This window comes from Megalobrama amblycephala, linkage group LG14, assembly GCF_018812025.1.
Source record: "Megalobrama amblycephala isolate DHTTF-2021 linkage group LG14, ASM1881202v1, whole genome shotgun sequence".
Classification (NCBI taxonomy): Eukaryota; Metazoa; Chordata; class Actinopteri; order Cypriniformes; family Xenocyprididae; genus Megalobrama; species Megalobrama amblycephala.
In genome coordinates this window covers 12,956,758-12,978,571 of record NC_063057.1, presented here as the reverse complement: position 1 = coordinate 12,978,571, position 21,814 = coordinate 12,956,758, and the positions used below count along the sequence as shown (strand labels likewise).

The 21,814-nt window shown below is 35.4% G+C and overlaps 1 protein-coding gene across 2 annotated transcripts in view; it reads left to right on the top strand.

Annotated features, from left to right (window-relative positions):
• Positions 1–21,814, top strand: part of LOC125246404 (plexin-B2-like) — a 124,193-nt gene that overhangs the window by 99,038 nt on the left and 3,341 nt on the right. For both annotated transcript variants that reach the window (XM_048157342.1, XM_048157343.1), the window contains exons 8-35: positions 333–489; positions 920–1,031; positions 1,117–1,228; positions 1,375–1,476; positions 3,015–3,110; positions 3,407–3,494; positions 6,762–6,922; positions 7,431–7,579; positions 7,715–7,847; positions 9,742–9,878; positions 9,963–10,142; positions 10,323–10,434; positions 11,455–11,664; positions 11,747–11,926; positions 12,008–12,144; positions 12,552–12,652; positions 12,805–13,034; positions 13,163–13,344; positions 15,755–15,821; positions 15,897–16,043; positions 16,619–16,775; positions 17,239–17,339; positions 17,778–17,862; positions 18,145–18,296; positions 18,414–18,574; positions 20,955–21,102; positions 21,197–21,261; positions 21,338–21,413. In XM_048157342.1, the coding sequence (XP_048013299.1) occupies positions 333–489; positions 920–1,031; positions 1,117–1,228; positions 1,375–1,476; positions 3,015–3,110; positions 3,407–3,494; positions 6,762–6,922; positions 7,431–7,579; positions 7,715–7,847; positions 9,742–9,878; positions 9,963–10,142; positions 10,323–10,434; positions 11,455–11,664; positions 11,747–11,926; positions 12,008–12,144; positions 12,552–12,652; positions 12,805–13,034; positions 13,163–13,344; positions 15,755–15,821; positions 15,897–16,043; positions 16,619–16,775; positions 17,239–17,339; positions 17,778–17,862; positions 18,145–18,296; positions 18,414–18,574; positions 20,955–21,102; positions 21,197–21,261; positions 21,338–21,413 (3,738 nt within the window). The remainder of the gene's footprint in view (positions 1–332; positions 490–919; positions 1,032–1,116; positions 1,229–1,374; positions 1,477–3,014; positions 3,111–3,406; positions 3,495–6,761; positions 6,923–7,430; positions 7,580–7,714; positions 7,848–9,741; positions 9,879–9,962; positions 10,143–10,322; positions 10,435–11,454; positions 11,665–11,746; positions 11,927–12,007; positions 12,145–12,551; positions 12,653–12,804; positions 13,035–13,162; positions 13,345–15,754; positions 15,822–15,896; positions 16,044–16,618; positions 16,776–17,238; positions 17,340–17,777; positions 17,863–18,144; positions 18,297–18,413; positions 18,575–20,954; positions 21,103–21,196; positions 21,262–21,337; positions 21,414–21,814) is intronic.

Below are 21,814 nucleotides of genomic sequence, written 5' to 3'. Positions count from 1 at the left end.
ATAATAATAATATTAATAATAATAATTATTATTATTATTATTATTATCTTTTAAGTATGTTTATAATTATTTTATTAAAACATTTAATTTATTAATAATTATAAAATAATATACTTAAATAATATTATTATTATTTTTTAAGTATGTTATAATTATTTAAGTAAAACATTTATTTTTTAGCCCTAAATATTCAAATTTAAAAACTGTTATCCAATAACCATAAACAGTTACAAAACACATCATTTCAATGTTGACTGATATATTTAACATATTTGTATATATTTTATTATATGTTTACTCTTCAATCCATATTTTCTGGTTTAAACTTGCAGGTGACGATAAGCATCCCCTCCCTCCCCAGTATCAACAGTTCTGACAAACTTACATGTGTGTTTGGTGACTACAAAAGTCATGCGACTATGGAAGGCACAAATGTCTTTTGTGATCTCCCGACCTCTAATGACATACCGCCCACACCTGAGACACAAGGTAAGAGCATCCTGTTTGCCTTTAACTTTAATAATCACCTACTGTGATGCCGTCCTCTCGCTGCCTCCTTTACTCCCTGAACAAACAGATGGTGTTTGTTGAGCAGAATGCCTAAAAATGTGGTCAGGCATGAATAGTTTTTCATTTCTTCATGTTTGTGATTTGCTAGTTTTGTGATTTTTAATTTGAAGACTGATCAGATGAAACAATTACACTGAAGCTGAATCTATTACCAGAGATTTTGAAATTTAACTTGTTGATTCTAGAGTTGCAGAAGCTTTTATCAGGTCGTGCCTTTCTTGGGAATCGAACCCATAGCCTTGGGAATCGCACCCATGACCACTGAGCTCTAAAAGTTCAAAATTGGTCATATGAATTCCTCCTACCTAAAAGCTAACATGATTCCAATTTCCTATATGCATGTGTGTAGATTTTGTGGCAGTGCCAGTGAAGATCACAGTGAATGATGGCATTGAAGTGGCATCTAGTACATTTGAGTTGTACAACTGCGCAGCTGTGGTGAAAGGATCGGAGAATACCCCGTGAGTATCAGGCAGCTTTTTTAAAATGTGTACTTTAGAGTAGTCTCTGTCCCTCCTTCTGATTGGTCGGTTGTGTTTTCTACAGGTGCATCGCATGTGTGACTAGTAAGTGGGGCTGCCAGTGGAACATTCAGGATCACACATGCAGTGATAGAGATGAGTCTGTCGAGGGCGATTATATCATCAAACACATGCAGGTGAGTCATGTTAGATGCGTATGCATGCGTAAAAATTAATATGCCTGTTTGTGCATTAATATATGGTGAGCAACCATCTTTTGGTGACACAACAAAACATAATAATAGTTTTATTTAATTTTTTTCCCCTTTATTTATTCTTGCAGGATGGCAGGTGTCCTCAGTTTGAGATCCCTGAACCTCTTCTTATACCTGTTGGCTTCAAAACTCTCATCCAATTTCAGGGCAAAAATCTAGAGAAATATTCGGTAAAATACAGGCATTGCTACAGTAGATGTTATTGATGAAAATAAGTTTTTCCAAAAATATGTAAGGGATAATGTACAGTCAGCTGCAGGTGATTTGAGTGGTCTTGTATGATCAGAATGGGTTCATTTTGTGATGACCTGGTGGCTGTGCATTATCCTGCTATTTAATTAGATTCTTACTAAATGCTGTAAGTAAATGAAAATGAGATATTTATTTAAGTTTCTTGAATTAATTAAATTCATATATTTTGTTTCAGTGTATATAATATATTTTGTATATTGTATTTTATATATTGTACATTATATATATAATTCATTGTACATAATTCTATTTATTTTAATATGTCGGTCAAAAGTTTGGGGTCGGTAGGATTTTGAAAGAAATCTCTTATGCTCACCAAGGCTGCATTTATTTGATCAAAATACAGTTAAAAACAGTAAAATTATGAAATATTATTACAATTTAAAATAACTGTTTTTTATTTTATTTTTTTATTTTATTTTATTTTATTTTATTTTATTTTATTTTATTTTATTTTATTTTATTTTATTTTATTTTATTTTATTTTATTTTATTTTATTTTATTTTATTTTATTTTATTTTATTTTATTTTATTTTATTTTTATTTTTATTTTTTCCTGTGAATTTTCAGCATCATTATTCCAGTCTTTAGCAACCGTGATACATTTTGGTCAGGATACTTTGCTGAATAGAAAGTTGAATAGAAAGAATGTAACATTATAAATGTCTTTATTTTTTAATTCTTTGCTGAATTAAAGTATTATTTAAAAAATAAAATAAAAATCATACTGACCCCAAACTTTTAAACAGTAATGTTTATACATAATATATGAAATGCAACAATAGACACAAAACTATGCCCAACTATGTATCTTTCCAGGGTCTAGAGATGCGCAGATCAGCTCTAGCGTGGCGCTAGAGCCGAATCCGCTGTTAAAAATTAATCATCAGCCCTAAGAAAGACTTGGGCTTTATTAGTTGTCATATACATACAGTGCTTCCCAGCCGTTACCTATCACATACCCAGCATTTGATCCATCCTGGATAACTACTTTACTTAAAACAATTCTCTCAGATCTGTTTTGCCTCCATTGCTGCTTAAACAAGTGGACCCTGCAACTGTATGGCTTAATGAAGTCTGCAAATAAGTGTCTAATGAAAAATTAAGCTTTAAACACATTATTTCCATCGTTAATGATTTATCTCATCCACCCTCGACCCACCAGAAATTAATCAGAATGTTATTTTTATTACTTGGCCCACCCGACCTTCAGATTATTTAGTGTCCACACGGATATAACTGCGATCTGTGCATCACTACCATGGACAAAGTTCAAAAATATAGCTTAAACTACATTTATTTTATTATCAAAACACAGCCATTAAGAGTCAGGTATTTCAGAGAGCAGTGTAAATCAGAGATATATTTACCCAGTAACTCTCTGAGGCCATTTGTTGGCACTGTTTTTATAGTAAAATGCCGCCTTTTAAAGTTCACTTTCTCCATCATTCTCAGGGCAAAACCTTTCAGATTGGCACTGAGCTCATGAAACAGGTGGGCGAGGTGACTGTGGAGGCTGAGGGGTCAAAGTACAGTTTTGAGGGATATGAGGTCAGTACGCTCCACTCCTCCTCCTATTATGTCTCCTTCACTTCCTCCCTACTTCTCTGTTCACACATTGATTTGTTTCTGTAGTTTGAGCACCAGCCAATATGGCATTCACAGCTATTGAGCCGCATGTGCGTGTAGGGCTCAGTCCTATGTGGGCGCAGCAAATACATAGTGATCAGGTTCACAAAGACATCTGGGGAGAATTTGCTTTGGCACACAGTTGTTCCAAATACAGAGATGTGTTTGTCTCTATCTGTTTGCATGTTTAATGACACATTCTGTTGTTTTTATGCCAGTTTGCGTATGACAAAGAGCCAGAAGTGAATGTGACGTTCTACATAAGGGACAAAGGCACAGAGAAGAAGATTGACAGCACCCTCAGAGGTATATTTAAATGAATTTGTTTCATAATAGTTTTCAGAGGGAGGAATAATCTCTGAAACTGCGTTCATCCAGTAAACATGTGGATCTTCAAGTTTTAGTAAGGCTGTGTATAAACATCTGATGAATGTCTTAGAATAAGCAGATTAACATAAGTTATCATTTACATCTTGGAAACTGATCTCATGAATCTTGTTTTTATATCCAACTAGGGATGTTTTAGACATGTTTAGACTTTGAAAATTACATTTTTCAGGTAAAATAATGTGCATCAAGTTTTTAATTTATGGGTGAACTTTAAAGTGCCCCTATTTTACTATTTTAAAGGTTCCTAATTTTGGAGGTCTTCTGCAATAGATTTACATGCATCCAAGGTCAAAAAACACTTTAATTTTCTTATAATATACATTGCAGCATCACCTCATTTGCTACAGTGTCTGAAACGGTTCGGTAAACAATTTGGTCTCTTTAAACCCCTCTTTTCAGAGAGCCTACTCTGCTCCGATTGGTCAGATGGCCCAGTTTGTTGTGTTTGCTCTTCTGCTTACGGCAAGTGTCGGTAGCGAAACACCTATTACCGTATTTGAATTTCAGCTCCATAGGCTTCCTCAGCACTTGTATACACAGTGATACAAACAGTAACGATGGTTTAGTGTTGTCAAAACTTAAATTGTGAAATTTTAAAATGTGGCGCTTTGAACGGATTCGTAAACACCACTGATTGGCCATTGTGTTCACACACTCATCAGATATGTCTGTGATTGGCTACAAAGATCAACGTTTTTCTGTTTCAATTCGATCCCGAGTCCTCATCCTTTGGAAGTGCATTGGAAAGTGGATTTGCTTTCACAGCACAGAAAACAGCGTCTTCTTGACATGTCGACAACACGAAGCAAACTCTTCCAGACCTCAGCTATACTACTGTTGAGGGCAAGTCAAAGTAGACTTTGTTCGAGGGCAGCCGATAAAGGCCATATATGGGCATTATGCAAATTAGTTACAAGTCTACATAGATTCTTGCAGGGAATAAGAGGGGTGACTCATTTCAGGCAGTTCAGAATTGATTCTTTAGTTTGGGAGGCAATAAAAACATATGCAAAACTTTGCAGACCTTTTACATTCACAAACAGCTATATTACACACTACATGAAAGGTAATATCCAAAATAGCATAATTGGGGCACTTTAAAGTATAGCACATGTACGTCATTCCGGTTTTATGTGCATTTTTTTAACTGGAAAATGTCATTTTCAAAATGATAAACATCTGCTAAACATGTCTACACATGAACTATCCCTTGAAGCTACAGTCAAACTACACTTTATCACTTTATGTAGTAAGCTATGCTACAACATATTAACCAAATGTAGCTAACTACTGTACAGGTGCTGGTCATATAATTAGAATATCGTGAAAAAGTTCATTTTTTTATTGTAAATTATTTAAAAAAATTAAACTTTCATTTATACTAGATTCCCTACATGTAAAGTAAAACATTTCAATTTTTTTTTTAATTTGTTGATTAGAGCGTACAGCTAATGAAAGTCCAAAATCCAGTATCTCAAAATATTAGAATATTTACATTTGAGTTTCATTAAATGACCATCCCTACAGTATAAATTCCGGGTATCTGTTGTTCTTTGAAACCACACTAATGGGGAAGACTGCTGACTTGGCAATGGTCCAGGAGACAATCATTGACACCCTCCACAAAGAGAGTAAGTCACAGAAGGTCATTACTGAATGGGGTGGCTGTTTACAGAGTGATGTATCAAAGCATATTAAATGCAAAGTTGACTAGAAGGAAGAAATTGGGTAGGCAAAGGTGCACAAGCAACAGGGATGACCACAAGCTTGAGAATACTGTCAAGTAAAGCCGATTCAGACACTTGGGAGAGCTTCACAATGAGTCAAATGAAGCCGGAGTCAGCGCATCAAGAGTTACCACACTCAGACATCTTCAGGAAAAGGACTACCAAGCCACTTCTGAAACAGAAACAACGTCAGAAGCTTCTTACCTGGCCTAAGGAGAAAAAGAACTGGACAGTGAACAGTGGTTGAAAGTCCTCTTTTCAGGTAAAAGTAAATTTTGCATTTCATGTTGAAATCATGGTCCCAGAGTCTGAAGGAAGACTCGAGAGGCACAGAATCCAAGCTGCTTGAAGTCTAGTGTGAAGTTTCTGAAGTCAGTAATGATTTGGGGGGCCGTGACATCTGCTGGTGTTGGTCCATTGTGTTTTATCAAGTGCAAAGTCAATGCAGCCATCTTCCAGGAGATTTTGGAGCACTTTATGCTTCCATCTGCTGACAAGCTTTATGGAGATGCTGATTTCCTTTTCCAGCAGGACTTTAGCACCTGCCCACAGTGCAAAAACCACTTCCAAGTGGTTATTCCATGATATTACTGTGTTTTATTGGCCAGCCAACATGCCTGACCCCTGAATCTATGGGATATTTTCAAGAGAAAGATGAGAAACAGTCGATCCAACAATATGCAGATGATCTGAAGGCTCAATAGTGCCTCAGCAGTGCCACAGGCTGATCACTTCCATGTCACACTTCACTGATGCTGTAATTTGTGCTAGGAGCAAGTCATTTGCTGTAATATGTGCTGCCGACCAAGTATTGAGTGCACAAATGAACATACTTTAAAGAACTTGAACTTTTCTGTTTTGAAAATCCATTTTTTGATTAATCTTAGGAAATATTCTAATATTTTGAGATACTGGATTTTGGACTTTCATGAGCTGTACGCTCTAATCATCAAAATTTAAAAAAAAAAAACTTTTGAAATGTTTTACTTTACATGTAGGGAATCTAGAATATATGAAAGTTTCATTTTTAAAAATAATTTACAATAAAAAAATGAACTTTTTCACGATATTCTAATTATATGACCAGCACCTGTAAATTGAAGCCAATATCTTTTGGAAAAATATATATCTGTCAGCCTACGTATTCTGAGCAGTGTTTATCTACCACAAAAACAGTGAGACTCTCAGTTGGACAATTTGGTGACAGCATCAAACTTGAATACATATATTTACGCTAAATGTGACTAATAAATCACCACATACAAAAGTAAACAGCCTAATTTGGATAACTCATAATTTCTGAAAGCATACTGATAAACAGCATTGTTTAATGAAATGTTTATTTCTCTACAAAACAAAAAGACTAAGGAATGTTTTTGAGTTTTCCAGCCGTATTTTGTTGAAGATGATGAATTCGTTGTCAGTGTTGTTTTGTTTCCTCCAATTTTCTACCCAGTGGTGCTCTACAACTGTTCAGTAAGACGTGAGGACTGCAGTCTGTGTAAGAATGCTGACCAGAAGTATAAGTGCGTGTGGTGCGACACCACAAAATCCTGCATCTACAAACAGTTGTGTTCCAAGGAGCAGCAGCAGTGTCCTCCTCCAAAGATCACTGATGTGAGGACCATTTTTCTTGCCTTTCTCCTCCTATTTTAAACTTTGGAATGCATACAGTTCATAAAATTCATTGTCACACTTCAAACTCAAAATGCATCCAAGAATATCTCATTGGCGTTACGTCAGCAATTACAAATCACTATTCCCAGTTCAAATGCAGTTCATAAATTTCCACTCTTCATCTTCTCTCTCATCTTCTCTAGAAAACACCATTTCTTTTCATCCTCTTCTCCATTTTTCATGCCTAAATGATATATAGATGGTTTCTCTAGTAGTCACAAACTCAGTCTCTCACTCTAGTGTTTTGTTGAATCCATCTGAGACTTTAATGATCGCGCCGCCTGCGCCTGATGGTGTTTTATTATTTGTCATCTGGCAAATGATTTTCTCCAAAGCGGCTGTATTACTCAAGGGCTCAATGGTTATGGGTGATCTTTGTAACTCTAGTTTACGCTTTTGAGTGTTATAGGCCTCTTTTAACTTTGCTGTTCTGCTTTCATTCTTTCAGATTGTTCCCCGGTATGGGCCAATGAACGGACAGATCTCTGTTACAATAAAAGGCTCTAACTTGGGCATCAAGCAGGAGGACGTTAAGAGAATCACTGTGGCTGGAGTGGCATGCAAACATCAGCCGGAGAGATACTCGGTCTCTACCAGGTACTGCATGAGCACCATATTAGATATGATATTAGATAAATTGATTATTTATAGCATTTTAAATGCATCCATCTTGCATTTGTAAGTCAGAAAGAGCTGTTTAGCTTACAGTTCTGTTTTACCCTTGTGTTTCAGTGTTGTATGTGAGATCGGGGCTTTTTCTTCACCCCCCGTAGACCTGCCGAATGTGCCCAGCCTGTTCGGGCCAGTGGAAGTGGAAGTGGAAGGGGGGAGAACAGGGCGGTCGGATGTGTCATTCACTTATAGGGTAACTGCTTTCTCTGTTATGAAGGCTTTGTAGGCTTTTTAGTTTTCTCAGTTATACAAAAGAAGATTGTTTCTAACTTCTAAGATTGTAATTTTATTTCTAATTTATTGCACCCCTGAAAAAAAATTCCTTTGCTGATCAAGTGAACCAGTCATGATGTTAACCACCAAAATGGAGCTAGTGAAGATGGTTAACTGAGGAAATCTTGCTACTTAGTTGTCATGAAATCATAATTATTCAATTTGTTAATAAATCATACTCTCCAAGGGCAAAATAGAGCAGAATATTCAGTTTTCGCTCTGGAAATAAGTCACAAGTCACAAAGTAAAATGGATTTTAAAATATTTTTGAAAGAAGTCTGCTACAGTATGTTTAACAAAGTTGCATTTCTATTTAATCAAAATGCACTAAATAACAATAATATTGTAAAATATTATAGTAATTTAAAGTAACTGTTTTAAAATGTTAAATATTAAAATGTAATTTATTCTTGTCATGGCAAAGCTGATTTTCATTATTTCAGTCTTCAGTGTCACATGATCCTTCAGAAATCTTTCTAATATGCTGATTTGGTGCTCAAGAAACTTTTCTTTTCATTATTATCAATGTTGAAAACAGTTGTGCTGCTTAATTTGCTTAACCATGGTACTTTTTTGGGGATTTAGGATAAATATAATTTTTAAAAGAACAAAATTTATTTAAAGGTGCCCTCGAATGAAAAATTGAATTTATCTTGGCATAGATAAATAACAAGAGTTCAGTACATGGAAATGACATACAGTGAGTCTCAAACTCCATTGTTTCCTCCTTCTTATATAAATCTCATTTGTTTAAAAGACCTCTGAAGAACAGGCGAATCTCAACATAACACTGACTGTTACGTAACAGTCGGGCTAATTAATATGTAAGCCCCCAATATTAGCATATTGTTCCCAACATTATAAAAGGCATTACACAAGGGCAGCCAGTATTAACGTCTGGATGTGCACAACCAAATCATCAGACTAGGTAAGCAAGCAAGAACAATAGCGAAAAATGGCAGATGGAGCAATAATAACTGACATGATCCATGATAACATGATATTTTTAGTGATATTTGTAAACTGTCTTTCTAAATGTTTCATTAGCATGTTGCTAATGTACTGTTAAATGTGGTTAAAGTTACCATCGGTTATTACTGTATTCACGGAGACAAGAGAGCCGTCGCTATTTTCATTTTTAAACACTTGCAGTCTGTATAATGCATAAACACATCTTCATTCTTTATAAATCTCTCCAACAGTGTAGCATTACCCGTTAGCCACGGAGCACTATCAAACTCATTCAAAATCAGAAGTAAACAATATAACAGTATACAATACTCACATAATCCGACGCATGCATGACGAACACTTTGTAAAGATCCATTTTGAGGGTTATATTAGCTGTGTAAACTTTGTTAAGGCACTGTTCAAGGCAAGCGCGAGCTCTGTGGGCGGAGGGCACGGGATTTAAAGGGGCCGCAGCATAAAATCGGCGTTTATAATGATGCCCCAAAATAGGCAGTTAAAAAAATTAATTAAAAAAAATCTATGGGGTATTTTGAGCTGAAACTTCACAGACACATTCAGGAGACACCTTAGACTTATATTACATCTTTTAAAAACATAATCTAGGGCACCTTTAAATTATAATAAATACAAAAATCTTACTGAGCCCAAAAAGTAGTGTTTATATAGATTAATATTATATCTATTCAGAGTTTCAATTGAAGTTTTTTTTTCTCCTAAACACTGAATGTATAATCGTATCCTTATTAATATTTAATAAAGCTAGAGTGATGTAGGTAAATGAGCTCTAAGGGAGCTTTAAGTTAGCAAATGTTAACAGTGTGTTTTCTCCCCCCATCTTCAAGGATCCTGTCCCCATGGCTGTGTTCCCCTCCAAAGGCCCAGCTGCTGGAGGAACCGTCATCACTATCACAGGACAGGACCTAGACACGGCTAGTAAAGATGACATCAGCATCACAGTGGACAGAGAGCCTTGTGAAGTGTGAGTAACAAGCAGTAGATTTCTGGGAGCAGATTTGGATCTTTGTCCAATGTTGATTGTGCCTCTATGTTTTCAAACATGCAGGTTGACATTTGGCCAGGAGATCACCTGCAAGACGGGCCCATATAAAGGACAGAAGATTCCTTCGGATAGGTTGCCTGTTATTGTGAAGTACGGAAAGGACACTTCCAAAGAAGTCAGCGGATTCGAATACTCAACAAATCCCAAAGTTACAGATTACGGCCCACGGGCCAGCTTTGTTTGGTAAGTCCTTTCTTAATCTTTGCTCACACATACAGGTCGCTTGCTATTAGGCATTTCTAACGTTGAATGCCATAGCTTTGAAAATCTGATCAAGTAAGACGTCAACATGTTTTAGGGGTGAGAATATATGACTGTGTACATAAGTGCTTCATATCTGTATGTTTGTTTGTGCGTTTTCAGCGGAGGCCGCAAGATTCAAGTGATAGGATCTGGATTTGATCAGGTGCAAAGAGCCACCATGCGAGTGCTGCCCTCTTCTGACGAGTTCAATCTCAACTCTAGCGACATGGAGGTGCGTCTCATGTTTGGAATGATGCTTTTGCACCAATCTGTGGTCGAGTTAGTGGTCAGACTGGAATTTGAAGTGAAGCGAATTCCTTAATGGAATAATTCACCTAAAAATCGAAAATTCAAAGCTCAGGTGTCACCTTATGTCATAACAGACCTGTTGGATGCAGTGTTATTGTTAATTAAAACTAAAACTATTAAAAATAGCTTTCGTTAATTGAAAAAAAAGGCTGAAATAAATTAAATAGAAATATTAGATGGAAAATAAGTGTTTCCTTCAACTAACTGAAATAATATTAAAGTATTAAAATTACTAAAAGAAAAAACTGACAGAAAATTCAATTAAAGCTAAATAGAAATTTAAAAAAAACTAATAAAAATGACAAAATTACTAAAACTTAAAAATAAATTATAAAATAAAAGCTAAATCAAAATGTTAATATATAATAGTATATAAATAATACTAAAATAACACTGGTTGTATGTTATTTGTCCATACAATGCCTAAGGCAAACAGGTATTTTATGGTTCATAGAGGCCACAGGCTCCAAAATGTATAAAAAATCCCCATAAATGTAGTCTAAATGTAGTCTTTTAAAGCCATCCGACAATGTTGCTTGAGAAACAGGTCGAAATTTAAGTTATTGTTTGTTGAAAGCATTTTTATTTTCATCTCTTTAATACTAAGTGCTTGTGCTTTCATTTTAAATCTTCAGGTTTCCTATTTTTGTTTTGTCAGATGTTATTGATTGGCTCTTACGAAATGTCAGCATTTAATTTTCATTTGATCAAACGTCTGGCTGTCATAACCCATTGCTTGGTTCCAAGCTGAAGAGTTCCTCTCTCACTCTCCTCTGTCTGCATCTACCTAATATTTCCTTCCCTCCGTCTCCCTTTTCTTAATGTTAATAAGCAACATTCATCACGCAGCTGACATCCTGCTGTCTCGTTTCTTTTTTAGTGCTCAGACATTTGTGAAATGTGTTTTATACAGAGATAGACTGACTTGTTTTCTTTCCTGCAGTTCGTTCAAGAAGTTAGCAGCAAGAACGAAACCGTACTGGAGTTCCTCTCTCCGGTTGTGAACGAGACGGATGTCAACCTGTCCTTAAGAACCATCATCCAGCTGGACAACTTGGTGGAGAACTTGACAGAGTTTGTTTATCATCCAGACCCCTCGTTCGAAACTTTGACCGAAAAAGCCATCACGGAAGGCAGCATCATCAATGTTAATGCAAGTATTTTTGCTAACAGCTGATTTTAGATTTCAGTAACTGCTGAAAATTTCACCTCTTCACTGATTTTCTATGGTACAGGGTCGAGGTTTTTCCAAAGCCATGACTGCCAAAGAGGCCCAGGCGTTTGTGGGCGATGAGCCGTGCGTAGTGACAATCCTAGAGGACGATAAGTTGTTCCTCGTGGCCCCCTCCAGCCCTCCTAAATCCACCTCCAGACGCCATCGCAGAGACACCAGCTCAGAGGCCATGGAGCTGCTGGTTAGAGACAGTTCTCCTCAAACTTTAATCGGTTGTTCTGACCAATTTTACCCTACGTTTAAATTTTCTTGTTTTTTTCAGATCAAATTCGGAAAAGGCGAGTGGAAAGTCGGCTCTGTACGCTTTGAGAGGAAATCCGAGGTTCCTCTTTACATCATAGTTCCTGCTGTCCTCATTCCCATGGTCCTCTTCATTGCAGCATCGATCTATTGCTACAGGTAACAAACTTCAGAGTGCACCAGACTGTAATAATGTGAACTTAATAACTTTGATTTCATAGCTGTGGTCTAGTAAGTTGCACACACACGCAGACATACGTTTTTTTTTTTTTTTCTCCCCATATGGTCTCATTCCCTTCATTTCTCATTATCATTTTCTGTCCTCTCTGGCTAATATAACAACAAATAAAAGTTATTAAAAAAGTTTTTTTTTTAGTCAACAAATAAAAAATAATGAGTAAATTAAATAAGAATAAAAAAAAAAAACCCATCAAAATAAATTTTAAATTCACTTCTGATTGTTAACAGCAAATAAACCTATGATCAGTATTTCCCTCTCTTTAAGTCATAACTTATAATAAACAGTAAATTAGATTAAAATAATGTTTGTGTTTGCATGTGTGCAGGAGGAAAAGCCAGCAGGCAGAACGAGAGTATGAGAAGATCAAAAATCAGCTGGCGAATTTAGAGGAGAGTGTCCGTGATCGGTGTAAAAAAGAGTTCACAGGTAAGATCTCAAGCCAATCATACCTTCCTGCTTCTCAAATAGTTTATCATCTTATATATTCAAATTGAATACTGAGACTTATTGATTGACATAAACTATTGATTACATATGGTTTTAAGACATTTTTGTTTGTTTGTTGCCGTTTACTTCAGATCTTATGATAGAGATGGAGGACCACACTAGTGATCTGAGTGAAGCTCGAATCCCATTCCTGGACTACAAGAACTACACCAACCGCGTTTTCTTCCTGCCCTCCAAAGATGGAGCCAACGATGTCATGATCACTGGCAAGCTGGATATCCCAGAGTCCCGCAGAGCTATTGTAGACCAGGCGCTCAACCAGTTCTCCAATCTCCTGAACAGCAAAACCTTCCTCATCAATGTGAGACCCTTAACATAATTTCCAGCCTCCACCCTGATGACATTTTGATTTTCTGCTCTGCTGACAAGTCTTTGTACTACTGGATTTGATATATTAACTGACTTGTGTACTGTATCTGTGTGTTGTAGTTCATTCGTACCCTGGAGGGCCGGCAGGAGTTCAATGCCAGGAATAAAGTTTACTTTGCATCCCTATTGACGGTGGCGCTACATGGCAAGCTGGAGTACTACACGGACATCATGAGAACCCTCCTGCTGGAGCTCATGGAGGAATATGTCCACAGCAAGAACCCCAAACTCATGCTCCGTAGGTCAGAACCGATGCCAAATCAAATTCATGTCCATAATTATTGCTATAATTGTTGCTCACTTAGCTTTTACATTTCTAAGCATTCATACTTAACAATTTTTGATTGAACGGATTAACGATGGACTTTAGACCAGTATATCATAGACTTGGTCCTTTTAATTTGTACTAGTAAACAACCACTCAGAACACCTTAGTAGGGAGTCCCTGATTCAGTTTGATTCCAATTAACAAGCTTGTCATTAAAGCTGCAGTCCGTAACTTTTTTTGGTTAAATATTATCCAAAATCAATTTTTGAGCAAGTACATATCCAGCCAGTGTTCAAAACTATCTGCTTATCTTAGCTCGATTTACAAAGGTAAGCTTGTAATAATGTTTTATAATAAGAGCGACCTGGTGGATTTCCGCGAGAAATTCGAGTCTTTGCATCATTACGTCACGTCTGTAAACGGAAAAAAGAAATCCAGGCTAGTCGGTTTTATGATGTGAGGATGCTGCTTGTAGCTGATCATTTATAGCCTGTTCTCACATCAGCTGAAATAATTAAACTTCAGTCTGACACTGACAATCATCAGTGACAACTGGAGATTCACCCGTAGTCAAAAGCAAAAGACTTCAGACGGCAGAGTGTTTACAGAAATTTAAATCTACAGGTAACACTAATATACACTAAATACACAGTCACGCAATGCTGATGTTGTTAAAGGGTTAGTTCACCCAAAAATGAAAATTATGTCATTAATGACTCACCCTCATGTCGTTCCAAACCCGTAAGACCTCCGTTCATCTTCGGAACACAGTTTAAGATTTTTTAGATTTAGTCCGAGAGCTTTCTGTCCCTCCTTTGAAAATGTATGTACGGTATACTGTCCATGTCCAGAAAGGTAATAAAAACATCATCAAAGTAGTCCATGTGACATCAGTGGGTTAGTTAGAAATTGTTGAAGCATCGAAAATACATTTTGGTCCAAATATAACAAAAACTACGACTTTATTCAGCATTGTCTTCTCTACCGGAATCCTTTCCATTGAATTGATTCCATTGAATTGATTCCATTAAATTGATTTAATTGAAAACTTTCATCTGTCGGCGTTGGTAATGCACGTTTACGTCGCCGTGGTTGTTTTTGGTGATTAGGACATCCGTGACATTTTGAAGCATCGAAAATACATTTTTGGGTGAACTAACCCTTTAACGTTAACAATTTGAGAACAAAGTATAACAGTAATAATAATTTGTAGCGCAGTAATAATAATCCAGGCTAAGCGATTGTTAGATTTAATCATCATTGACAGCACGATTTATTGTAGGCCTAATGCTCAGTTGGTCAGAACAAAAGTGGCAGAAATGTTACTTACTTGTTCAGATGACATTTTCTGGTGAAAATTCTTATTTTGGTCATACTTTCAAGACGTAGAATCTGTGATTCTGAAGTACAGTATCCACACCGGTGCGGTGGCTAGATTGGATTCATCCGCACTGAGCCGTGCCGAGGCACAACGCACGTTACGATAACAATTCCGCATATGACTGCAATTGCAGGTTTCAAACAGAGATGGCGACAAAGAGGAAAAATGCCGGACTGCAGCTTTAAGTTTGATTCCTGTTTTGATTCAATTGAACATTCGCAAAGACCCGCCCCCTTTAGTTACTTTCGCTACGTCCGACAAGCTATGGAGTCTCAAATTTCTAATTTTGCAATTTTTAAAGAAATTTAAACAATAAATACTGTTTTGTGGCTCTTTAATGTGTCGTGACAGATCGCTGTAGCACCTCAGATCAAGCAGTTTGTGAACCGATCATCTCTTCCTTCTAGTTATTTTATAGCATCAAATAAACATGAATGAACATCAGAAGGAATGTTGTTTCAACCGCGGAAAGACGTCGGTACACATAATTTTTTTTAAGTTCAAGTCCACTTACGTTAATCTAACCTTACTAACTCCCCTGACTGCTTTGTTGGACAAAATGGCAGATTCAGTGTTATGATTGGTTATATCGCCTGTCAATCAAACTCCCGGGCCAATTTGATTTAGGTTTATTTCGGTATATTTTTGTTCTGTTGTTCATTTTGCTTACATATTCTTACATATAATGCTGTAAATTATACAGGGCAGTGTTTTAGACTAGCAACATGTCATTTTGAACCATTCATTAAATGAAACGGGTCATTTGTTTGTGAATCGTTCTACACTGGTTGCGTTCTACTTTGTTTTTGTGTGCTTTTTTTTGCGGTTTAATGCATCCACTAAAAAGAGACACTGAGAAAAGAACGTTTTTGTGATATTTAACCATCAATATCAGGATCGTTCAAATGAAGATCATAATTTATCTAAATGCAAGATAATGTAGCCACTTTTTTAGGAATTGCCTGTACTGGTATGATATCGTCGGTCTGTGTTTCCTATTTAGATCCGAGACAGTTGTGGAGAGGATGTTGTGTAACTGGATGTCTATATGTCTCTACCAGTTCCTGAAGGTGAACAATTTTTCTACAAATATAATCTCAGAAATTTTTTTCTTGTTGTAGAGGCTGACTAATGTGTTCTTGCAGGACTCAGCTGGTGAGCCGCTCTATAAGCTCTTTAAGGCCATTAAACACCAGGTGGAAAAAGGTCCAGTTGATGCCAAGATGAAGAAAGCCAAGTACACTCTGAACGACACAGGACTTCTGGGGGATGATGTGGAGTACAGTATTTTGGTAAGCACTTGTAGTTTTTTACCAAGAATTTTCTCATTTCCAGTAGGACAGTAGAATTTCTCATAATGCAATTACCTGGAAGACATATTTTAGCATCCACGCTTGTTTCTAAAGTGTGTGGCATGTCTGTTTACTCCTAATATGTCTACAAAGGCAGTTTCCTAGCAGAAATGGTCAGTAAGGGACCCGTGCAACAGAAAGCTTGTTAATACAGAATGGGTCTCGCTGTAAGAGAGACTCAGGAAAGTGGAGACAGTGTTAGTGTGTCCATCATTGTTCTCCTAACACCATTTCATTGGCCAGCAGTGAGTCTGTAATCTCATTCTAGACCGTAAAACTGCTCCTCAGGGACTGAACAGCCATTATCCGCTGGAGGAAACTGTTCGGCCAAGAGTGATTCATGAGATATCAGAAAACAAACAAAAATTATACTCGTATTTTGTTAGCCGATTACAACCAAGATTTAAGCCTAAGTAATTGACTTGTACGTAGCGATGATCTGTTTGTTTACTTGACGTGATGACCTTTGTACACTTGATGGTACCAGTATACTAAAGCCTATTTGAATTTTTTAGACCCTGCAAGTGCTGGTTCACGGTGAGGGTCCCGATGTGACCCCCGTCAAAGTCCTGAACTGCGACACGATCTCCCAGGTGAAGGAGAAAATCATCGAGCAGGTATACAGGAACCTGCCCTACTCCCAGAGAGCCACGGTGGACAGCGTCGCACTCGGTTAGACCTCGTCTGTTGCATATTTTTGAATTTCCTTACCACCTAGCACTTATGATTCATTACAGCAGGGAAATTTCCAAAAGCCTCTAACTTTATGAAAGTAACACGCATAAATAGCTCTCTTTATTAACAACATGTTGCATTTAAAGTAACTGGAGGAAGACGTGCTTTTATCCCGGCTCTGAACAGATAGCGGTTTGATTAATGGTGGGATCTTGTGCATGTCGGTCTGCACTCCTGCGGTTCTTAATGAGTTGTTCTTCGAATTGTGCTGAATTGTTAAAGCCGATGTCTCGCATCATCCATCAGACAGATGAATCTGGTTAAAAAGAAGGAGTGTAGGAAAAAACCAGCCAGGGATTTTCTTCTTCTCAGGTTGTCAAGTGTAATACATGCCAAGTTTGTTGGGGTTTTTTTCTTCTCATACTACGTTGTAAGACGTTACTTCCTCTTCTTGCCACAGAGTGGCGCCCTGGCTCTACAGGGCAGATCCTGTCTGATCTGGACTTGACATCACAGAAAGAGGGAAGATGGAAACGAATCAACACACTGGCCCATTACAATGTGAGTGTTTGCATAAACACACTCTTATGTTTCTCACAAATTAATGTTGAATTGAAGAGCATGCCACTGTGCTATAACTGTTATTTTGTTATTTTTATATTACTATTATATTGCAGGGCTTTATTTTTATTTTTTATTTTATTGTGCTTTATTTTGTATTATATAGTGATATTCTGTATTATTTTGTTATGTTAGCAATGTACAATACCATTATATATATACAATACAATTATAAATCTCTGCTTGTCAAACTTTTTGTGTGATGTCATATTTATTAAATGTTTTAGGCATATAAAATAATATGAAATACATATTTAAGTAATCACATGTGAAAATAAGTTAATTTTGAAAACATACTTCCATATTGTTTCTTTTGTCTCTGAATTGATGGTTCTCTATTGTGTTTTGTGTGTGTTTGTGTGTGTGTGTGTGTGTTAGGTGAGGGATGGTGCCACCCTTGTCTTGTCTAGAGTTCTGCACACCCAGCAGTCTTTTGACCAGAATCAAGACAACAATGAAGAAAGTTAGTGACTTTCAAGTATATTGAAGTCTTAAACTACTTATCCAATTGTATTTTAATGACACAAGATCGTTGCATCTTATTGATCCCCTTAATAGTCCAAACATATTGACAGTCCTTAATGATGGAAAAAGACAGAATGTACGAAATCTAATAGTGCACTAAATGAACAGTGAAGTAGACCTGAATCCAGGCTAATGGCCCGAATAAGTATGTTCAAAATAACTGTTCGCCAAACAGGAAGAGCAATCAGTCCTTCAAATGTGCTTGTTTTATTTTGAGCAGGACATTCTTTGCTGGAGGACGATAAAGTATTTCACCTGGTCAGACCGGCGGATGAGCTTGATGAAGTGAAATCAAAGAGAGGAAGTATGAAAGACAAGGCCACGACGAAAGCCATCACCGAGATTTACCTGACCAGACTGCTCTCTATGAAGGTGGATTAGACTGAATATTTGCTTGTACATTTGAATGTTTCATTCGGGCTTAGGCATGAGTTTAATTGGAAACGGCTGAGGTGAATTGGAAAGTAATGTACTATGTTTGTGTTACAGGGCACACTGCAGCAGTTTGTGGACGATTTCTTCCGCAGTGTGTTGTGTTCAGGCACTGTGGTTCCTCCTGCAGTCAAGTATTTCTTTGACTTCTTGGATGAACAAGCTCTAAAACATGACAATGTTGATGATGAGACCATCCACATATGGAAGACCAACAGGTATGAAACACTGTATAACACTCAACAGTTCTGAACATTCCCTTAAAGGGATAGTTCACTAAAAATGAAAAATTCTGTCATCATTTACTCACCCTCATGTCATGTCATTCCAAACTGTATGACTTTCTATCTTCAGGAGTTTTATTGACTTTCATTGTAAACAATGAGACAATTTTCAAAATATATTGACTTATGTATTTTTATGTATGGCTCTATGTATTTTTAAATAACTGACTGTAAATATTATTATATTATATTATATTATATTATAAAATTATTAAATATTTCATTTAAAAATGTGTATGTATTAACATAAATACATATTAATATAACTGATATCATAAATATATATTTTAACAATTTTTTATAATAACAATTGTAAATTCCCTGCCTATTATATTATATTATATTATATTATATTATATTATATTATATTATATTATATTATATTATATTATATTATATTATATATATATATTATATTATAAATAAAATTATTAAATATTTAATTTAAAAATGTGTATGTATTAACATAAATACATATTAATATAACTGATATCATAAATATATATTTTAACAATTTTTTTATAATAACAATTGTAAATTCCCTGCCTTTTATTTTATTTTATTATTATAAGAGAAATAAATAAAAATATTTAGTATTTAATTAAAAATATGTATGTATTAACATATAAATACATAATAATATAATTGACATTTTTTTATATATATATATATAAATGTCAATTATATTAATATATATTTAAATGTATTTTTATAATAACAATTGTAAATTCCCTGCCTATTATATTATATTATATTATATTATATTATATTATATTATATTATATTATATAGCCTAAATTGTTTAAATGTATTTTTTAACAATTTTTATAATAACAATTGTAAATTCCCTGCCTTTTATTTTATTTTATTAATTTTATTTTATTATTAAAAGAGAAATAAATAAAAATATGTATGTATTAACATATAAATACATAATAATATAATTGACATTTATATATATATATATATATATATATATATATATATATATATATATATATATATATATATATATATATATATATATGTCAATTATATTAATATATATTTAAATGTATTTTTATAATAACAATTGTAAATTCCCCGCCTATTATATTATGTTATATTATATTATATTATATTATATTATATTATATTATATTATATTATATTATATTATATTATATTATATTATATTATATAGCCTTAATTGTTTAAATGTATTTGTTAACAATTAAACTCAGTGAACGTTATGAACTTTTGCGATTTAAAATATAACTTTCACATTGTATTAACTGAATTAAACACACACTGCCTAACTTTTTGGACAAATTACAGCTTGTATCCATTTATAGCTAGGCACTTGTTCACATATAACTAACCACAAAATTCCAGTTCACAATAACAAGAACAAAGCGTCCTATGCCGCAGAGATTTGAAAACACTGGAGGGAAATGCTACAAACCCTTTTTAAATTAGCAGATTAAATGATGCGGACTTTGTTGAGCGGACCTTGATAAAATATTCACAGCGTGTCTTGTTCGATGAGCAGAGAGATTGACAGGTGAAGTCTGCATCAGCGCGCTTGAAGTACTCTCTTCTCTGTTGCACCCCCTCTCTCATCCACTGCCATCAGCAACCCATTAAATTACCCTTCTCGTTATTGTTTTGCAGAAGAACCGTGACTGCTGGGTAAGTCACGAACAAGGTTTTGATTTATTTTCGAGAGTTTGTTCTAAGTCAAGGCCAACGGGACTCTAGTATTGACTCGGTATGGATCGCTCGCAGCTCCTTCTCCATAAGTGCCGCTGGGACGTTGTTATATTAAAATCTCATTCCAAACTCCTTTTTCTGACAAATGATGTCCTTTGATTGAATGGGAAGGTGCTGATTCAGGCATTAAATCAAAGGATTAAAAACAGCTCTGGAGGAATGAAGATAAAGCTATTACAATCCTTTAAACAAAAAACAATGCCTTAGTTAAAATATAATGGCGTTTCTGTTCAGTAGAGGGTTTGTTGTCTTTGTTAAGCTTAATTGATTGGTGCTCTGAGCTTAATTTGACAGGTAGACTTTAGATGAGAAAAGATTTACCTTGTTTTTAGTTTTACTGACAAATCTGGGCAGTTTTTATATTAATATTTTACTTATTTGTGCCAAAAAAAGGAGCAGTTTTAAAAAGTTACTGGTCCTCCTTCAAACGCTTTTGTGGAATTCCACCTATGTTGATAATAACAGTTCTTTTTTAAATAAATTATTTTAGTTTTGTCATTTAATAAGAATGCATCTTCAAAGAAATGAATGTATGTGTCTCTCTCTGTGTGTGTTTCTGCAGTTTGCCTCTACGGTTCTGGGTGAACATTTTGAAAAACCCTCACTTCATCTTTGACGTTCATGTGACGGAAGTGGTAGATGCCTCTCTGTCCGTCATCGCCCAGACCTTCATGGATGCCTGCACCAAGTCTGAGCACAAACTTACCCGGGTGAGCAGCAAGGCTTGAAGATGTAGTTTTTCAATCCCTTAATTTCATCTCGGCTTTCTGTCTCATGTTCCCTCTCTTGATCTCTCTTTCACAGGAATCCCCCAGCAACAAACTGCTTTATGCAAAGGAAATCTCCACCTACAAGAAGATGGTTGATGAGTAGGTTTCTGTTCTGTTTATCAGTTTGTACAGATGTAATCACAGCCAAAGTAACCATGTTCTCTTTGCTCTTCAGTTATTACAAAGGCATCCGGCAGATGGTTCCAGTCAGTGACCAAGACATGAACACACACCTTGCTGAGATTTCACGTGTATGTTTAATTTTTATGTTTTGTCATTTCTGTTTTACTTAATGTAATTTTTATTTGGTTTTATTTTTCTATTTTTATTTTTTTTTATTTTCTATATATACATTACCGTTCAAAAGTTTGGGATCGGTAAGATTTTTAATGTTTTAAAAGAAGTTTTGTCTGCTCACCAAGGCTGCATTTATTTAATTAAAAATAAAATAAAAACCGTAATATTGTGAAATATTATTACAATTTAAAATAATTGTTTTCTATTTGAATATATTTTACAAAGTAATTTATTCCTGTGATCAAAGCTGAATTTTCAGCATCATTACTCCAGTCTTCAGTGTCACATGATCCTTCAGAAATCATTCTAATATGCTGATCTGCTGCTCAAGAAACATTTAATGTGTACAATTGTA